Source organism: Poeciliopsis prolifica, unplaced genomic scaffold, assembly GCF_027474105.1.
Source record: "Poeciliopsis prolifica strain line A6 unplaced genomic scaffold, Auburn_PproV2 SCAFFOLD006, whole genome shotgun sequence".
Taxonomy (NCBI): Eukaryota; Metazoa; Chordata; class Actinopteri; order Cyprinodontiformes; family Poeciliidae; genus Poeciliopsis; species Poeciliopsis prolifica.
In genome coordinates, this window is record NW_026562381.1 from 17238861 (window position 1) to 17259519 (window position 20659).

General features: G+C 38.8%; 1 protein-coding gene across 1 annotated transcript; it reads left to right on the forward strand.

The window, feature by feature from the left end:
* Positions 1 to 1921: 1921 nt before the first annotated feature.
* LOC129360654 (neuronal membrane glycoprotein M6-a) lies at positions 1922 to 20340 on the forward strand. Its single transcript, XM_055030978.1, has 7 exons — positions 1922 to 2414; positions 14146 to 14338; positions 14520 to 14676; positions 15819 to 15972; positions 16426 to 16502; positions 17073 to 17138; positions 18480 to 20340. The coding sequence occupies exons 1-7, from the start codon at positions 2378 to 2380 to the stop codon at positions 18630 to 18632; spliced, it is 837 nt and encodes a 278-aa protein (XP_054886953.1). The 5' UTR covers positions 1922 to 2377; the 3' UTR covers positions 18633 to 20340.
* The last annotated feature ends 319 nt before the right edge of the window (positions 20341 to 20659 follow it).

The window sequence follows — 20659 nt, forward strand, 5'->3', positions numbered from 1 at the left end:
GACAAGTTGAATGTTAGAAAGCAACAGGGCCTTAAAATGCCCTCAGAAAGTGTTTCACCATCTGCTGAGTTTTTCCTATCAGCTTCATGGCACAAGAATCTCTGCTAGTGAGGGTGTGTGTGTGTGTGTGTGTGTGTGTGTGTGTGTGTGTGTGTGTGTGTGTGTGTGTGTGTGTGTGTGTGTGTGTGTGTGTGTGTGTGTGTGTGTGTGTGTGAACATGACTGGCCAAAGGGATATTTTGGAGCTTTGGAAGCTTAGGATTCCCTCACAGAAACACAGCCCTCCCCCATTTCCACGCAGCAAATCTCTCATCCTCGTTAACAAAGCAACAATAAGCTGATCTGTAGTTATCCAGGACAAAGGTTGGGACTGCGTGTCTGTCTGTTAGCAAAGCAACAGCTGTGTGAAAGTCATGTGCATGTCAGATTGGATGCTTTGTTTCTGCAGACCCAACATCACATTAATCCATTTCTATTAATTCAGACTCAAAATCTGCTGCAGATTCTGCTGAATGTAAATATAAAATGAAAACAAGAAACAGAAAACCAAAGAACCTAGTCCAGGAATCTGCAGACCCCACACATCCTGAGCACAAACTAACAACAGAAAAAGTATAGCATAGTATATTCATAAGCTCTTACACACTCAACATTGTCAGAAATACATATTTTGCAATTATACATTTTTCACAAATCATGAAAGTAGATTATTCATGTTTTTCTGACATGTATTAGTTTTGTCTGGAGTTAAGGATTCTACATCATGTGTGATTTAAACTAGGATTTAACTGCAGATGTTTAACGTTTCAATATTCACTCTAACAGATAGAACATCTTTTTGCATTCACATCTGCACTCAGTCTGACCTCTGAGCCCCAGAACCTGGGGTCATGCCCTTTTATTGACCTCTTAGCAGAAACAGCTTTCTTTCCCATTCCAGTAACATCCAGAATTTTTTCCAATCCCTGAAACTTACATTTTATCTTTTTTTTGCTCACTTAGAAATTCAAAACAACAGAAATAATTTAGAATTATTTACTTTCAAATCATTTATCTGTATTTCACCTAGTTTTTTGTTTGTTTTATATTTTTGATTAAATAAACCAGTAAGCAATTAATATCACCCTTATGTATAATAAAATAATTCTTTATTAAATGGGAAAACATTGGTTGGTAAATCTTGATTTTGGGTAAAATCTTTATTCTTCTGACAGGATTTTTTCTCTGACTGTTTTAATATAGACCCATGTTTAACATGGGTCTATAGAAAGAGTAATTAAGAGTATTGCTCTGGACTCCAGTTGGGTTAAATATTTCCTGTACATCAACATTTCAGGGTTTCTAGAAAAAACATCTCATAACATGAAACTGTTCTGAGTTAGTTCCTTGAAATCAGCACTGAAAACATTACTGCAGGTTCCAATTAAAGATTATTTAATTCTTCATTTTTATCACATTTTATTATTTTTGTGCTTGTTATAAATTTGTATGCTAACCATTCTCTTTGGGTGGTTTATTCTTGTTTTAAATGTCATTTTCTTCTCCTTTGTTTCTTTTGCTTTCCTGTAAACAACCTGGATTTGCCTTGTGAGTAAATGTTGCTGAACAAACTGGCCTCTCCTCGCCTTCAGATCACTGAAGGTGGAAATAAAATGTTTTTTTGAAAAAACATCTGAGTGCACCTACGTGGTGATTGTGTAATTTAATCAGTATGACTAACAAGATTAGGAGAATCCTATTTGAAAATCAGTTGCCCCCTCCCTCTTTTAGGGTGGGAATGAGTTAATGCAGCAGAGCTACAGTGTGTGTGTGTGTGTGCGTGTTTGTGGGGGGGGTAGGTAATGGGTGTAACCATTCTGTCTGGAAATCCAGGGGCGTTTAAACCAAGTAATGTTCAAACAAACTCAACATGACGGAGAACATGACACAGGCTGAGGGTCTCAGCAGTCTAAACCTTCTGCATGCCTCCATGTTCTAACTCCACATTTTCCAGGAACGGGTTCACTCTCAGAAACAGGCTTTTGTTCCACATTCTCTCTGCTGCCTCATAAAGACCACCCTCTCCTCAGTCCAAGCCCCCTTCCACCTCCTCTGCCTCCTCCTCTCCCTCCGCCAGGGACCAGGGAGGTTTTCAGCACTTGCCACGGTGGCTCACAGTGGACAGCACCACAAAGACTCACTGATTCCTTTGCATCACCCAGACACTTGACAGAAACCACAGCTGACAGCCAATCTCAGCGTCCACTAGAGACACAGAGGCAGTAGGAAAGTGATACAAGAGAAGCAAAGAGGAAGTCTTTTGTGGATTATCTCTGATATAATTCAGATTTCCAGCCTTCAATCCAAGCAGGCTTTTTCAGATAGTCTAAATCAGCAGCATGGAAGAAGACCTGGATGAGGGGCAGACCCAGAAAGGTAAGGTTTTAAATGAAAAAGAGATTGTGTTGCTGGTGAAGAGGTGGGCAGCTGTTTGCGGTGCGTTCTTTGTTGGGTGTCATGTCTGTGTGAGCTGTTTGGGTCGCCAGAGGGGCGTGAACGGCTGCAGCCGCGGCGGAGCTGCCTTTGTGTGCTCCATGAGGATTTCATGCTTGTCGTAACGGCTCAGAGAAAAACACGAACCAAACCGAGCCTCTGGTTCCGCTCTTTGTCTCCAGTGTTGCAATGCTTTCCAGAGCTCACTGTTGATTTAATGGAGGAGCTGGCTCTTTTATTTACTGAAAACAGGAGCAACGTTTGCTTTGCATGAAACCCCACCACTTTCCCAGGATGAATGATTTAGTGAATTGTCAGAAAACTTTAAGGCAGGGAAAGGAGATGATTATTTATTTCTTCGTGGAGTCAAACATTTAAAACGATGTCAGTATTACAAAGAAAATCTTGACATGTCACGTCAAAAACACCTTTGCTGGTGCCTGCCCTCTCTCCTCCTGAAATCAACTTCATGTGACATGCATAGCTTCATATGTTTGTGTTTTGCTCCCCTCCTCCAATCCTCTCCTCTGCATCATACAGGAGCTGCAGCAGCTGCCACAGACGTGTCCTTATCATCTGATTTCTATTTGCCCACTCCTGCTGATTACAGTTCAGTTATGCAGAAATAGTTCACTGTGTCTGCAAAAGAGAGAATATAGAGCTGCAGAATCAAACCAACACTGCAAATAGAGGATAAGGTGTGTGTGTGTGTGGGGGGGGGGGGGGTGCGTGCGTGCGTGCATGTGTGTGTGTGTGTGTACGTGCGTGTGCGTGTGTGTGTGTGTGTGTGTGGGGGGGGTGGTGTGTTTGTGTGTGTGTGTGTGTGTGTGAACACACTGAGTGAACATAAAATAGAAAGACAGACTCCAGGAGTCGCAGGAATGACAGAAATATCGAGACAGAACTGGAGTGGCTTTGTGCAAGAGACTGAGAGTCAACATAACACATGTTACCCAAAACCAAAAACTCTGAAACACATCCCTTTGTGCATCCATAATATTATTATTATTATAACTAATAGTCAGGCTAAAGTCTCATTGATTTCTAAGGCAGTTAAAAATAAATAAAATAAAATCAACCTGTTATTGTCACAATGCTAGTGATGCCATATGCTCCATGCATAAATATTTGTAAATTACAGACCAAATGTAAGTGGCATATGGTTGTTCTTCATGAATTACACAGTTTACATAGTTTCCTGAATTTTAGTTTATTTAAAATAATAAAAAAAAAATCTCAAATTGAATTAAACAAATCTTTTAAATTTCTCAGGTCAAAGTCTCATTATGATTAATTCATTTTTTAAAACAAAAAACAGGTAATTTTATCACCTGGAGGTGATAAAATGAATCTGATGGATGACCAAATCCTTTGGAATCATAAATTTAATTATAGAAACAAAAATGAAGAAATGTGTTATTTCTTTACATGCATTTACTTTATTCATCTTCATTCTGGCTCTTTATCTTACATTTGACTCTTCAGACCGACATCCTTCATGTGGATCCAGGAATGATGACACAAAACAACACATTCAGTTCAGTAGTGTTCAATAATGATATTTATAATAAAATCCAGGTCTATGAAAGCTTGAAGAATAAAGCGATTAAAAGTTTTTAATATCCTGTTATCACCTACTGTATCAACTTAAAGCAGCTTTCAAACATTAGCTAAGAAGGCCTCTGGTTAATAAAGATATTAGACAGAAACTTGGTGCATCTGACATTAAAGCAGTGACTAACAGATCCTCCTGTCGTTGAAGAGGCCACATGTCCATAGTGACTCCACTGAAGAGGCGAGATGAAGACTGAGGCTGTCCATGTTGATTTCACGCCCATCTTTCTGTAAAATCCTTTAATCCACTATAACAGTCATTACTCACTTACAAGCAAGAGCCACACTTTGCTGCTGAGACACAAGAGATGGAGTCTGAAAGTACTGGATCACAAGGACCTTTGATTATTTTAAAAGAAAAAATCAATTTCTAAAACATTTTTAATTTCTTGTTGCTTCCATTTTGATGAGTTGAGGGTGTCACTGAGTGCACTCACTGCCCGCTAATTCCCTTCTGTCTTCCTCTTCTGAGGCTGCAAATCTCAGATTATGAGTCAGATGCACCAGGTGGGTTCTGCTCATTGAGCTGCTGGCTGACAGTAGGGGTGCAGTCCACACATCAAAGTGTCCAGACACCTCAAAGCAGCAACCTTTTGGAAACCCAAACATGAGGCTAACATGATTCATTTTCCAAGGAACCCCTTAAAAATGCCAACTTGAGGAGTAAAACTGGTCCCAAATAACCCAAATGGAAGTTTTGAAAATGTACCCAGTCAGTGTGCTGATTGAGGCTCAGTGGAAAAACAGAGAAAGGCCCACCTGTTAGCCCAGCCTGAGCCAAGAAGCTGCTCCACAAGGCACAGCTTGTCCTTCTGCTTCAGAGGTTTGATGAGGATTCTTACTTGGCATCAGATACATATCAAAGACCTTATTGATATTTTTATCAGCCTAAAATAGAAACTCTACCAAACAAGCACAACATGTCATTTCATCCTACTTTAGCTACATTTTTGAAAAGTTCACAGAATTTTAAGAATGTTTCAATTTTAGTCTTGCATGAAACCCAAACTGTTTTCAATCCAACAATCTCCACACTCTGCTTATCTCTCTCCTCTTTCTGAAAACAAAACTGCATCACTTCCTTCATAAGTTTTAATTGTAAAAGAGAATCCAGTTGTCTTCTTAATATCTTCTGCTTCTGCCACTTCTGAGTTTTTCAACAAAATGGCAGCAGCAACCCCGTCTGCAGTCTTCTGCTACATGTCTCGCAGATAATTGGCTTCTTTGCCAATTATACTCAATCCACCGCCACACCCACAGTGTGAAGCTGATTCATGAAAATCCACTCCAATCAATGTCTGTAACCCCGAAATCTCCCTTTCACTCTCTTTAGTCCATGACCAAAGTTTTTAATAAATCCAGAAAAAGGGGAACTTGCTAATCTTGTGAATCCATCATTGACTCCATATGGAAAATCAAAACCCAAACTTGATGTTTTGATCCAAATGATCAACATTTTGCTAACACGACAATAATCAGTATGTTATGCAAGTCTGTTATTAGAGAATAGCTTCTATTATTCTGAAGGACAAGAGATTTTAATTGAAATAGTTTCAAAACTTTACAGTTGATTTTCCAGGTCTTTATATGAATAGACAAACAGAAGATTGAGAAAGTAAAATGGTTAAATTTCCAGATTCTATTTCTAAAAGATCCTTATACTTAAAACCATCACAAAATAATTTATTTATTTTCAGATAACATCTGATTAAGTGAAATGTAACAAAAAATATATATTTTTAAAATTCCTTAAGAAAGTCATTGAGTAAGTTACTTTCATTTTATAAATTTAAAAACATGTAAAAATGTATAAATTGTGATTATGGCTCAGTAAATAAGGTCTATATAGGTTGAGCTTTAGAGTATCAGGCCCCGAAGGATTAAGCTCAGTTTGATGGTAAGCACTAAAAAAGTATTGATTATTTAGTTGGAATATGTTTAAATAACCACAAACTGATCCATCCTGATTCGTAAAGTCAAAGCATTTTAGATTTATAAATACAATCTCTTGAAGAGACTTCAGCATCATGTTATCTCAAGATTTGTGGAACATCCATAAATCCAATGAAGCTGTTTTACTGCCAAATGTTCAGACTATTATAAAGAGTCTGTGGAGCAGCGAGGATCCTGGCCAAACCGAGGTCAGGTCAGGGCACAGCAGCAGTATTTATCAATTTTTGGCCGTGTTATAAAATGAGTCTTCTGTCCTTGGGTCCACTCCTCCCTGTCTCATTGTTTGGAGTCCTAACCTGTCCGGCCCTGAAGAAGTCGGGGGAGTTCCTCCTATTGTTCCTTTTTTGAGACTTTTCTCTGAAAACATCATGACGACATCTTATTGTGCCAAAACAACTCATTGTACTGTAAATCCTTGATTCAACATCTAATGGCGGGAATAAACATGACTGAAATATTGCTGTAGTATAATAATCAAGCATTGGTATGCTTTAGTAAAGTTACGTTGCTGATTTAAAGCTCCCATACAGATAAACCTGAGAACATTAAATAGCAGAATAAGGTTTTGTTTTGCAGCTTTGTCATAAAATTCCTACATTCCTTCTTGCTTCACAAGATATTGAGCTTATTTCATACAAATATCTAGTTTTTTTTTTCTGTTTTGCTTTTTTTACATTTATCGCTTAGTTCCTGGAATGAAGTTAAACAAAAGAACGTCCCCAGTCTATCAGGCATGCAGTTTTTCTCAGACTAAAGTATCTCTGAGGAGAAAAAGAGGAAATTGTTCGCTGGGCCTTTGGACCTGGCCCTCATCGGCCCTTTGGCCCCCAGGGCTCGTGTGTGTCGTGCGTCTCATTCACCATTGTCCCACTGAATTTGTTGACATACAGTAAAGTGGGTCACGGCTCTGAAGTACTCGCTCTATTCTCAGATTTCGCGCTGGGGTTGACATGGCAACCATACTGGTTGATTTAACATGCGCGGAGGAGATGGGGGAGCAGGAAAGAAAAAGAGCGCTTGCCGCTTGCTACAGGAGAAATGGTGTGTAGCGAGAGGGGGAGCGGCACAAGAAGGAGCAAGGAAAGCAACGAGACAAGCATGTTATACCCTCACACTGACACAGATCCACCATCCCCCCACCTCCACCCACCGCCTCTCTGCCCCCCATACATAACTCCTCTGATAACCAGCAATCATGTCTGATTAGATGCATTGTGGTTCCAGCTAATCAAAACCAAACAAACATGATTATATATTCTCTGTTTTTTTCTGCAGTTAAGTGCATTGTTCTAGTAGGATCAGATTTGATTTTTCAAACTGAAGACATTCAGGTTTTCTTCCCCATTCATGCCCAGACTTCACATTTCTACCCACATTTATTTCTGCTAATTACATAGATTTTAACCTGTATACAATTTTAATGCAATTAATCCCTTTTTCTCCCTATGTAAAGGTATGATGCCTTTATATTGGCGTGTTTTTGGTACAGCCATAAATCTGGCACACTAACAGCAGTAATAGATGACAAAGCCGCTTCTCAAGACCCATTGGGCTTCATTTCTGCTTCTGAGCTGTTCAGCTGGAACACTGGAAAAGACTATTGTGTTCAAGTTGTGCTAGAAGGAGTTAGCCTATCAGCGCAGCTATTCAAACCTGAAGAAACATCTCAATGCTAAACATGTAGCAGCAGTACACACGTCCCCACTGCTGATGTCAGGATCTCCAGTCCACTAAAGAAGTTCCAACAATGATCAGCTGTATGTGTAGAGAAGGACTTTGTACCAGTTTGACGGTTGATTGACTAAATAACTGATTAAAAGCAATAAAATCTTTATTTAAATTTAGCATCAAAAAGGGTTTTTGAATGGAAAATGTTGCTTCACTTGTGAATGAATGTTTGATTAAAATGCAATTAGTTGTAATCAATTAATTAAAGACATGGTGATCAGCTGCATTCCTTTTCATTTCACCTTAGATGGTGCTTCATTTGTGAGGTAAAAAGTACTTTTTAGTTGAACAGCAGAGTTAAGTGAGTTGTTCCCATGAAAACCAGCTTAAATACCTGCTTAAAGGTTGTAATTTTCAAAAGGTACTTTGAATCAGACAATTGAGACTCAAAATTTATATGAGTTTGAAAAGAAACAACTCCAACAGAAGTTTTCTGAGTTGTATTAGGAAGGAACTGAACTTTGAAAATAACTGTCTACAATATAGGGTTAAGAAAAAAAGAGATCAAAAGTTGCAGAGCCACCTTTATGACAGCTTCTCAGACCTGAACAGCAAAACTGAGTCTGCTTTGGGTCAGACACAGCTATATACGGTGATTTCTCTTCCTGCACGTTTTGTTTTTCATCTCTGGGAATCTGACTCCTCCTTTCCTTCCAGCTTGGAGGAAGTTGGTTTTTCTGCTGCTGCAGCAGTCCTGTCTGCCATGAGGTCACTCAGATGGCAAGAGGTACTGAACTCCTCAGTGCTCAACGATTCCTCACTTTGGATTTGGAAATGGGTGACAAACTTAAAAAAAAAGCTTTGTGAAGGAAGCTGAGCAGAATGCATCTTCCTAGACGAGACGCCAGAAAGGACTCTGCAACCAATCAGAGGGAGATTGGTGTAAAGTTATATTAGTTATATATTAAATGGTTGCTAATATGTCTGATTTTTTCTACCACATTCTTACCAACAATGGCAGATAAATGTTTTCCCATTCCAGCTTCCGAATGCTTTTCACCAATTGAAAACAGGAGGTATCTTTGACTAGACCGACGGTCCACAAAGAAAATTTTACAGGGACTTGGAAGAAAGCACTTCAATGGGGTGAAATGTGCAAATATCTCTTAATTTCAGCAGGTGTTTGGTGCACTGCGCAGGTCAAAAGATCATCTAACACTGATTTAGTATTAGAAAGTTTAGTCTAGTTTTAGTTTATCCAGAGTTTCATAAGTTCTCCATAATTAAGCGTGAGTGTTATTTGTTCACTCATGAAATGGTGAACAACTAACACCTGAACTCATGTTTTCCTTTTCACACCTCACACTGTGAAGTTTAGCCATGACCCTAATCATTCTTTGTGCCACTTAATGTAGTACGATTATACACTCAATGGCCAAAATCCGCTTAGAACCGTGACACACAAAAAGGAGCCTGAATGCACCACACTGGATTAAAGGTTTCCAAAAAGGCTTTAACAAATTATGGTCAGTGAAATGAATTTAAAAATGTTGACTGGTTCTTTCTTGATGAGACTAATCAGGAGTCAAATGTAGACTTTAGTGGATAAACTGTAAATACTTTTATTCATACCGCTGTGAAGTTTAAGTCTTTTCTCAAATACAACTTATAATTTCTTGTGTAAAAAATTAAACATTTGCCATGCATGAGATGACTAATGATCAAGACTGATGCAAAATGAAGTGTTATCCTTAATTTGTACAACATTTAGATGCACTGGTGCCACCAAGGAACAGTAAATCCTTCGTTAGTGAAGCCCACCATCATCCTGAGCCGTCTTCCCTCTGCTAGACGTCATTTAGCTCTAAGCATATTTAAATACTGGAAAGTTGACTGGGTCACTGAGGATCTGAGGGTGTGTGTGTTTCTTTTGCATGCTGGATATGACACTGACAGATGGAGCAAAGGTGGGAGGTGCAGGGGGGCGGTGATCCTTTCTCTTTGTATTAAACAGACGCCTTCTGCTGATTGGGTCAAATTCACTTTTTACACCTGTTTGTGTTTTCTGGGGGAGGTTTTATCATGTGAGGATGCATTATGCAAATCCCACAGAGTTCTTTGTTTAAATAATTAAAATGTTAAAATCCTTTTTATTTTGCACCATGACATGTTTAAATGTAACTTATTCTCAATCAATTTTGAGCTGATTGAACTGTTATTAACAGGATATTCAATTCACAGTAAAGGCAATCTGCAGCAAAAACAAGCAGGACCAAATTCTCAAAGTTCACAGAAAATACTTAAAAACAACAATAAAAAATGTTTTACATATTTTCAGATCTGTAATTTCCTTGACCCCCAATATATCCTGGGATATTTTATTTTTACCATGGCTAAGCAAAAAGCATGAATAAGTCATGTGAGAAGCTTCCATTGTGCCGCTCCTAAATTATGGATCAAGCGTCCAGCATCTCCTCCTCATCCTTCATCGGCCCAAACTTTGGGTCAGTTAAGCTTCGCAAAGAGATACGGAGAAGAAAATGTTGTTTCTCTGCATCATTTATTTATCGCTGCACTCATTCAACATATATATTCATATAATTTTATCAGGGAATCAAATGGTCATTCTGTCTTTATATTTCAGTATTTAGGGAATCCAAAGTGTCTCCATTCCACAAAATTAAAAGCAGAGAATCAATAAAACATGTTACAGCCACTCACTAATGCGCACACCGCGCTCATCCACCCTGCACCTCCACTCTGCTGCTTCCATGGAAACGTGTCCTCTCACTGATGCAGAACAGGCTATTTTAATTACGGCTTAATAAGCAAAAATAATTAAGACTTCTGTTTTTCCTGAATTATTAATAATTGACTGGATTATGCTTCAGATGAAAATGAGCGACATTAAACCTGAAGGAGAGAACGATTTTTGACTTGGTGTAATCTGTGTGCAGGAATGTAAATAATGCAAAAGTAATAAACATCAATTGAGGCCAGGCCATAAATCTTTCATACGAGCGCTCTTTCCCCATCATGTTGAAATTGTCTCTGCATGGCTGCAGCAACACGTCTTCAAAGTGCATAAAGAGACAGTCTTGTTTTTTTAATCAATGCTCAACGAGAAAAATCACAGCTTCTACTTGAACAGGTGAGAAAAAAAGTCTAAAATAAAAATCACAAAAAGAGATTATTGCCAGAAAACATGTTTTTACTCCACCTGTAAGGCATGAAACCTGTAAGATGTCTGCTTTGGTGGATCTCTGATGGCTGGACAGCAAATGTGATTGGCTGCATCCATCGCGCTTCATGTGAGTCACCATTGGGTCGATAAATCCGGTCATGAGGCTGAGAGAAGAGAGGTGGCAAACTCACCATTTGACCTGGAGGATTTTCAAACAATCTGATGTTTGAGGCATGTTTAAAATGAGAACTCCTACAGAAATAACAAGATAACGCCACCAACAGCAACCAGAGATTTAAAATCAGATTCACAATTTTAAAGGCTGAACAGCCAACATAAAACTAAAATTGTGTTAGAAGGAAAAAGTCCGGTAGGCACAGGGGCGGATCTACACAGATTCTCAGGGGGCTTTTGCCCCCCTCAGTAAAGCCAGAAGTGACTTATAGCGTTCAAATTAAATATTAATTCACCATTAATATGTAATTACAAGCTCAGTGACGACTGAAACTGTTCTCACATTAAAGCTTTCAAACACATTTTCTATTAAATAAAATCAATAGCTAAAAATGACAAAGTTCTTCCAGTGGGTTCTGGATCTGCTCTATGATTTGCTCCAAGTTGAATATTCCCAAAGTCTTCAAAAGCATCCAGAAGAAATCCTGATAAGGATAGAAGGAGGAAGTACAGCTATGTTTGTCTGATATCTCCTCGATTTGGTCAACATCGTTATCAGAGAAGAATGGAATGTAGATGTTGCACAGAACTGAGAGTTTTGTGATTTTGTTTCAGCTCTTATCCAAACCCAAAGGAGCTGTGCCTGCTTTACTGCAGAGAAGCCTCCAATCTGTCTATCTCTGGGTCTGATTGACTATCGTCAACAAGATTCTTGAATTCCTCAACTTGGAGGAAGCAGTCCATTTTATTCACAGTGAGAACCAATGGCTTCCACCCATAAAGAACCTGCAGACTGTTCCACTGCATGCAGAATACTATGGCTCATACAATCACTTCTTCTCTCCATTTCTGTGTTAACACAAGGAGAATCACTGTGCAGACACCACTCATCCTCTGTGTATGCAAGGACTGGTTTGTGCTTCAAGGCAATACAGACTGCCACATGAAGTCTTCTTCAGATCCACAAAATACTTGCAAACCAGACAACCAAACTCCCTTTGACACTCAGAAAAGTCAGATGAACATGCTGTGGTGTTGGCAAGGATTTATTTTCCTCAACTAAAATATTCAGAGCAAGCAGTTATGCATCAAAATCCTGCAACAAACCAGGAACAATGCAGAGAAGCTAAGTGCACTGAACTTCCTTCATTCTTTCATCTGTCATGTTGGTGAAAACAGTCACAGGTTGATTCTGGGGTAAAGAAAAAAATAACCTGCACAATGTGTTGGGAAAAGCAAACATTCTCTGCACACCCAGATAAAATAGTTAAAAATTAAATAGTGTGTCTGAAAACACATTCCACAGCACAGCAGTGAGTGAGGATGCAGAAAATGAACCCTGGAAGAGGCTGGAGTCCTACCAACCGTCTGAATGCTCAGCACAGCCTGGCAGGCGGATCAGCTGCTCAGTATTCCACTCAGGTCTACCATGAGAATCAGAAGCACAGTTGAGGAGCAGAGATGCTATTCTGACGCTTCATTTGCAGAGATAGATGGTGACTATCACTGATGTTAACGTCTGATGCTGAAAATAATCTGAATTTTTTTTTTTTTTATCTGTGCTATAATTTACAATAGCAAAATGAGGTTTTCTTTCCCAACAAATAAAAGCATGCAGATTTAAAGCCAATTTGTTTGTGTTATTAAAATGTCTGCTGCTTTATTTGCTGCAGTGCCTTGCCAGGCTTGTTCTGCTGCAGCTCGGGGAATAGGTTAAGCTTCTGCTGCTGTCTGTCTGAAAAATGACTGACTCAGAAACACAAACAAACACCCAAAGACACGGCGGTGACTCATAAATCTAACCAATTCATATGGCAGCTGCACACATCAGCATTTACAGTCCCAACCTCTCAGGGACAAAGATGGACTCCTCCAAACTGGAAACGGAGCCAACCAGTCTCTGGGGGTAAGCCTGGCAGAAAGAAAAGGGTTAAAGGTCATGATCTCTATGTAAATCTCAGGATGGGATTTCATCCAATATAAAATGTCAGCATTGCCCACAGGGTTGGGCAACTCCTAGTATAAATATAGGGCTGGAGTCTTTAAACTGCAAAGTAATTTTTCCATTTTCAGTTCAAATTCTGAGGGAAAACATTTTCCAAATAAGCCTTTTTTATCTATTTTTGCCACAAAACAACAAAACAATTATCACATTTCTAAAATGAAAAATCTATAAACTATGGAAAATCAAACAAAAGAATCATTTTGTTCACACGTTTTGTGTGGCATGTAAACTAGACCCAGTTAAAGAACCACAGATCCAAATGTTAAAATCAGAACCACAAGCATCTAAAAACCAAAAAAATGTTACAAAGTTGAATGATTTTATGATTGAATATCATCATAATGCAAGTAAAAGTCATTTTAGTTTAATAGAAACACAGATTATGTTTTAGAAAACGAAACGAGAAAGAATCAAACGTTCAATTTTCAATCAACATCTTTTTCCATAATTGCAAAACAAACATTAAATTAAATTACTTGTAGGTCTTTAATACTACAGAGAATCACTGAGAAGAATGTGAATGTAGTAATAAACATGAAATAGAAGTGGACATTAAATGTCTGGGAATATGAAGAATAGAATAAAATAGAACAGAACAGGACCTACACAGCTAAACATACACAAACAATGTGTGTGTATGCGTCTGTGTTTAGCTGTTATAATTTTCATCTCTTGTCTTTAATGGATTTTATTCTGACTTGCGTTATGGTGTCATTCCTAATCTCTGTCCAAATCTTGTTTATCAATGTGGTATTTTAGATTTTACCACACTCCTTGTTATCCTACAGAAAATTATTGTTTCTAACCATAGAAAATGATTCTCAGATTTAATCTTGGAAGTTTATTTTTCCATGCATGAATATTTGCTGCTCGACTCTCCTCTGAATGATGCAGATTCTCAACCAGTGAACTGAGACATAGTGTACAACCTTCTGATGGAGTTTCCTCATTTGTGATGTTAGGCTGAATTATTTAAAATCCTGCAGTCGGGAAAGTCATGTCTCCCGGCGTGAAAAGTCTTCTTGAATTTTGCTCTGACTCAGTCAACTGACTGAGGAACCTGGCTGTGTTTTCAGGATGCTTGGAGTGTTGCATCAAATGCCTGGGCGGCATCCCGTACCCGTCCCTGGTCGCTACCATCCTGCTGTATGCGGGCGTGGCCCTGTTCTGCGGCTGCGGGCACGAAGCCCTGTCAGGCACCGTCACCATCCTCCAGAACTACTTTGAGGTTGTGAGGAGCCCAGTGGATGCGCTGGACGTCTTCACCATGTGAGTGAAAAGCATCAGTTTACAGAGATTTGAGAATCCCTCAAATCAGATTCTAATATTGCTGAAGAACGTGAAAGTTTGTATTTATTGCTCCATTTTTTCTTTGTGTCAAGTTATTGTGAATTTCTGTTGGGACACAGTCATTTGAAGAACAAAGTGGTTTTCTATATTTACTCTGCAGGATTGACATTATCAAATATGTGATCTATGGCATTGCTTCGGCTTTCTTCGTCTACGGCATCCTGCTGATGGTGGAGGGATTCTTCACCAGCGGAGCCATTAAGGATCTGTATGGAGACTTCAAGATCACCACCTGTGGACGCTGTGTCAGCGCTTGGGTAAGAGCTGCACGCTTCAGGATACACAGAGCTTAAATGCTTTACTCTCAAGGCCTGAGGGGTTTGTTAGAGAATATCAGAGAACAAACTAAGGAACACAATGTTAATGTATTGTATTAACATTGTATCTTGGTTATAATTTCTTGATTTCACACTGTCATGTCTTACATTACAAAAAGTCAAATTAAAGTGATTAAAAAGCAACAAATGCTTTCCTATCAAGATCATCTTGAGATATAGTAACTGAAAAGAAGACAATAAAGAAAGATAGCTATTTTTTGAATAAACTTGTTTGCATCACCAAATAGATATTTGACAGCATAGAAAAATGAAGCAGAGCTGGAGGTCAACAGCAGAGACCAAAGGCTCTTAACACCCACAAAGTGTGAAGATCTTCAAATATAAGCATTTAAGTCAAAGAAATCCTGAATTAGCCAACCTTTCAATTCACTCAAACTAGCTAAATTAATAGAAGATTAAACATGTGGAGCAAGTGTTTTCTTTAACTTCTTTAAAACTGTTACAGAAACTGTTTTAAATCCAAAATAATTTATTTCTGCAAACAGCATCCAAAGATTTCCAACAAATGACATGAAAACTACCTTATGCTTAAAATTTTCAGAATGCTTTGTTAAAATAACACACTATTATTTGTGCATCTTAGCTTATATTGGCACGGCGCTCTCATATTAACCCATGTCTGGCTCTGATTGGCTGATCAGTCCCTCATTACGACTCCTCTCCAGATCATTCTGCTGAGGAGGGGAACTGAGATTGGAGACTAAATGAATTTTATCAAGAAGACTTGGACAACAAGACACAAAGGTCTGACCAATCGTTCAAGATTGTTAAGTTCTGTTTTTGTCTGAATCATGAGCTACGTTATGATTGTCTATTTTTGGGCGAAGTTGTGCAACACTTTGGTTTTTCCTCCATAAACCTTGTATCTGTGTGCAATTATTTATAGATGCCTTTACCTCCAGCATTCTGATTCTCTATGCAATCTAAAGTGGGGAATCAACAGAAGTCTAAAAGCCAGAGCATAAAGAAACTATTACTTTTTGCTGCAGAAGTCCATACATTTCACTAACATGTCATATTCTTTTCAGTGAAGTTATCTGGTTTCCTGTGCTCATTTTCAGTTCATCATGCTGACCTACATCTTCATGCTGGCCTGGCTCGGAGTGACAGCTTTCACCTCCATTCCGGTCTTTATATATTTCAACATCTGGAATATTTGCCAAAACGACACTGTGCTGGAGGGGTCTTCGCTGTGCCTCGACCCTCGTCAATACGGTAACTTTACCCTGTTCATTCCTCTCACATTTATTCACAACTTCTGAAGCTCATGTGTAGATCATGCATCCAGATCAGCTGCTCTAGATCAGAAAAATCTATAGCTAACTAGTGGCTACACTTATATGAAGTGAACTTATATGAAAGCCAATATTCAACTCTGAAATTCTCATACATCAAAGCCAGGCTTGTCTGGAGTGCTGTTAATGTTTCAAATCAAATTATGCTGATGATAGTAGAATTAGTGCCATATATTCCAGCCTATTAACCACCAGCAGGCACTCACACAGCGACTGAGTGTCAACAGCAATTTGCACCACAGAGACAATGAAACGCCTTGTTCATACGAGAACTGTTTTATTGAACCTGTTTCTACACTTTGCGGATTTTGTCTGTGCTCTGATAAAAAAAGAAAAACTCACCTGACAATAAAACTGTAACGGCTTCTTTCAGGCATTGTCCCGCTTGCTGAAGCAAAAACTGTGTGTTCTGGATCAGAGAAGTTCTACAGGATGTGTGGATCTACTGAGGTAAAAGAATCAGTGACAGAAAATGTTATTTATTGCTCCCTTTCAGCATACGTGAATAAAGCATGTGCACAGAACCGGACCTAGCCATCAATAATGGGAGACACATCAGAGAACAGTACACAGATGAGCAGACTGTGTTACAGGAGACAGGCAGGTCGGGACTAAAGCTACGCTGACTTTCACAGCAGGATATGGCACAAATCAAACCAAAGACATGATCTTCCACTGAGAATAACACTCAACATTTGCAGATATAAACAGATTTGTGGGGGAAATACAAATGCACACCAGACTTTTTTTATATCTTTAGTTTAATAAAACATTTACTTCAAAATTATGCACTAATTTTGAAGTAGAATTCGTGCATAATTTTCCTTCATTTATTAAGAATTTTTATTCATAATAAAGAATAAAGATCCTTTATTATGGAGGATTTTTATGGATGAAAGCAGAATTAAGTAATATTTTAATGGCTATTTCTGTATGATTCTTTCTAATCTGAATTTTACAATAAAAATCATCCAGTTCTGTGTCAGTGATTAATATTGTGTGATTTGTTGCTCCTTGCAGCTGGACATGACGTTCCACCTCTTCATCTGCGCCCTCGCTGGAGCAGGAGCCGCCGTCATTGCAATGGTGAGCCGCCAACTGCACAATGAATTCAATGTGTCAAATGGACCTGAACATCTCCCAAATGCAGAACTCTAGCGGTACCAGCAGAATACAACAGCTCTGGCTGGTGCACGATCTCATTTGTTTTCAGAAGAATGTGCATTCCTCTGATTAGCTGCAGGAAGAGAAACGTTGAGAAACTGGTGACATTTTGTTGTTCCTCCCTGTGATTCTCTGGGAGATTGAAGAGGCAGACAGAGGGAAGAAGGCATTTTGGTGCAGTGGAAGAGACAGGGTTCGTCTCCCTCCCTCTTTTGCAGGCGGTGGGCATGTCATGCTGTTGTCATGGAAACAGGGAAAAGAAAGGCTCGGAGATTGTTGCAAACATCGCTCAGTAATGTGTGCGAAGCCATTTTCTGAGAAGCAGAAAGTGGTTGCTAGTCAGAAACCGGTGGTGCGAACTGAGGCGGGACTCAGTGCCTCTTCTGATAGTTTCTCTGCCAAACAGAAACCACAACAGAACCTCCTACCAATGCTGGGAATGTTCTGAAGAACACAAACACGGCCAAGAATCCTTTACGGGAACACAGACAAAGGGGAGCAACTGAATCCGAACGTGTAAATCTGAAGGAGCTGTCTGGATCTTAAAGGTCCAGCGGTGCAGGAGTCGGACTGACAGGAGCAGCTGCCTTATTGAAGCACAAAACATTCATTATAATCCCTGCTACTATGGTAACGTCATGGTTCAATACATGGACAGACATCATGCTGCCACCTGGTGGACCACCAAATTAATAATAATAAGCATCACAGTAACAGGGCGGCAAAAAAACTCCATGTTTTCTATCATGACGCTCACTGCTTCACCTTGTTGAGCTGTGTACTTTAATAACAAATATTTCAACAAAAAATGGTTTTGGACATAATTAACAATAAGAAAAGAGTAATTAAATGACAATGTTATACAAAAACCTGTCAGTTCAACTAAACAAGAAAAAGACCTCACAGGTTTCTATGAACCTTCCAGATATGGATATTTGCATCAGTCATGTAGCCAATCCTCAGCTTCCTCCACCAACCACACCTCCTTTACCTGAGTATCCTTTACTCTGTACTGTCACTGAACAGTACAGAGTAAAGAGTACAGTTTTGCATCTGTCCACAACTCATCATCCTGATTCGACTTCAGATCTACAGTAATGTCTTCTTATGTTGTACAGTGAACCAGTGGTATTCCATGTAAAAGGTGAACATAAGTTCAGGTTGTACCATCACACCATTTCAGAAAACAGCTTCTACATTGTGAAAGGTGTCAAATTAATTTATTTCTCTTTTTAATTTCGCATTTCTCCATTTTCCTCACAGATCCACTACTTGATGGTTCTGTCTGCCAACTGGGCCTACGTGAAGGACGCCTGCCGCATGCAGAAGTACGAGGACATCAAGTCCAAAGAGGAGCAGGAGCTTCATGACATCCACTCCACTCGCTCCAAGGAGCGCCTCAACGCGTACACATAGAGTCCAGCGCGAGGCCTGGCCCTGCCACTCCGGCCTCTCTCCCCCCACCTCTCCTCTTGCTTTCTCTCCGTCTCTCTCTACCATCCCCTCCCCAGGGGGCGGATGGCGCCTAGGGCCCTCGGCACTGCTGATGTAACTGGTGCGTCATGTGACAATGTGGTCTGGGGGTGCTTCTCACAAAGCTCCTTCGTCACAAGCAGCATCTTAAATGAAAAAAAGCCCCTTTACCTCTCTCTCTCGTGGATGGGTTTTTCTAATCATCGTCAAGGCAGTTGTATTATTCTTGAATACGAGTCGTTTAGTGCTGATTGTAGTTTTAGTGTAGTTTGTAGAATCAGAAGTAGCAGTAATATTTCAGCTTTTTTAAGTTTTATTAAAGTTTGTGTATAAATCTTTTGTTTTTATTTGGTCATTTTGCTCTCATTCATAATTTATTTCTTTTTCATTGATTTCTGAGGGGGTCAACAGGGGCTTTAAAGGGTTTTTAAGCACATTTCTCATGTTGTGTGTGTGGAGATTTCATGTGTAAGAGTGTTTTAAATGAATGAGTGCTTAGTTTTTGAAAATATTTTGCATCTCTCCTTAAAAAATGCAAATTTTGCCAGAATTCCCAGGGATTAAGACACACTTTCACAATAAACAACTATTCAGTTTGTTTTTGATTATAAAGTAGCAAACCAACTAAATATTAAGTACCAAATGGATGCAAAGAAATCTCTGCTAAACAGAAATTATTATTAATATAAAAGGGGCCAAGTTAAATTTAAATGAGGAATATACCCTTATCATTTAAATCTATTTTCGGAAAGCAGAGCATTATGAATACTAATCCTGTGTTTAAGCAAAACTCTGCACTGTAAATATGGTGACATCAAAGATTATCTGTATGTTTTTGCACTTATGTTTAAGGAAAATTAAAAAGAAACCTACCCAGTCTCCATCAATCAGAACTAAAAAGAGCCTGAAGCTGAGAAGTTTCTGCTGTAACGTCGGTCCTTGGTGGATTAATAAGATGTGATTAACGTGTGTCACAGATTTTTATTTGTGTTTTATGGCAGTAACTGTGTTGCCTCGACATTTCGCCATACGGCTGCAGAAACAGCCTGTCACTCCATTGCCTGCTTTTTTTTTAAACAGCCTCTCCCAACCCTGTTTCATGCACTGACTTGACTTTTTCTGTGCTCTCTAGATGTAACCGCTTTGGTGTTCAACTGAAAGTTGGATAACTGTACTGTTAGTAAAGACTGTGAATTTACTGTAGATGTTTTTTTGTGGCATGGAAATTCCTTAATATAGTCTCATTGACTCAAAAGTTTATTTCCTTGTTTATTTTTGTAATTTAGAGCGTCTTGATGGATCAACCCTTTGTTTTTATGTGCAGTAATGAACCTCCCATGCTCACTGCATCTTATCCTGATATTAGACTGTAGAGTTTGAGTTTTGTCTGTTTAGTTTGTGATGAGCTTTCAATCATGTCTTAAAGCTGATTCTCGTACCAACATGAGTTACTCTGTAATGATGAGAAAAAAATGCTTTCAGCTTCCTCCTTGTATTAGTCTTTTGTACTTTCACTACAGATGCTCAACCGCAGGCTTTAAAGGAAATCTGTTTTGTACATCCATGTGCCAACAGCTAGAAGTGGCTTATTTGACCTGTATGATCAAATTTGCTTGCATAAATAAAATTCACTTGTGTACTTGTTAATAATTATATGAGTCAAGCGTACATTTTTTTTTGACAGTTTTAAAACAGAGTTGAAAAAAAAAACTTGTCAAGATTTAATTTTTATTTTATTTCATCTTTTAGATCAATCTGAAAAAAGATTGACAAATATTTGGGTGAACATGTTAATTTATTTAATTTGTTTTATTTCATGATTTACATTGACCCAAGAAATCCTAAAAAATATACAATATTTAGGTTTAGATTTTATTGTATAGATCAAACTGGAAAAGCTGAAAACATATTTGGGTTACTTAATTTCATTTAATTTTATTTTATTGTCTAGGTATATTTACAAGAAGATT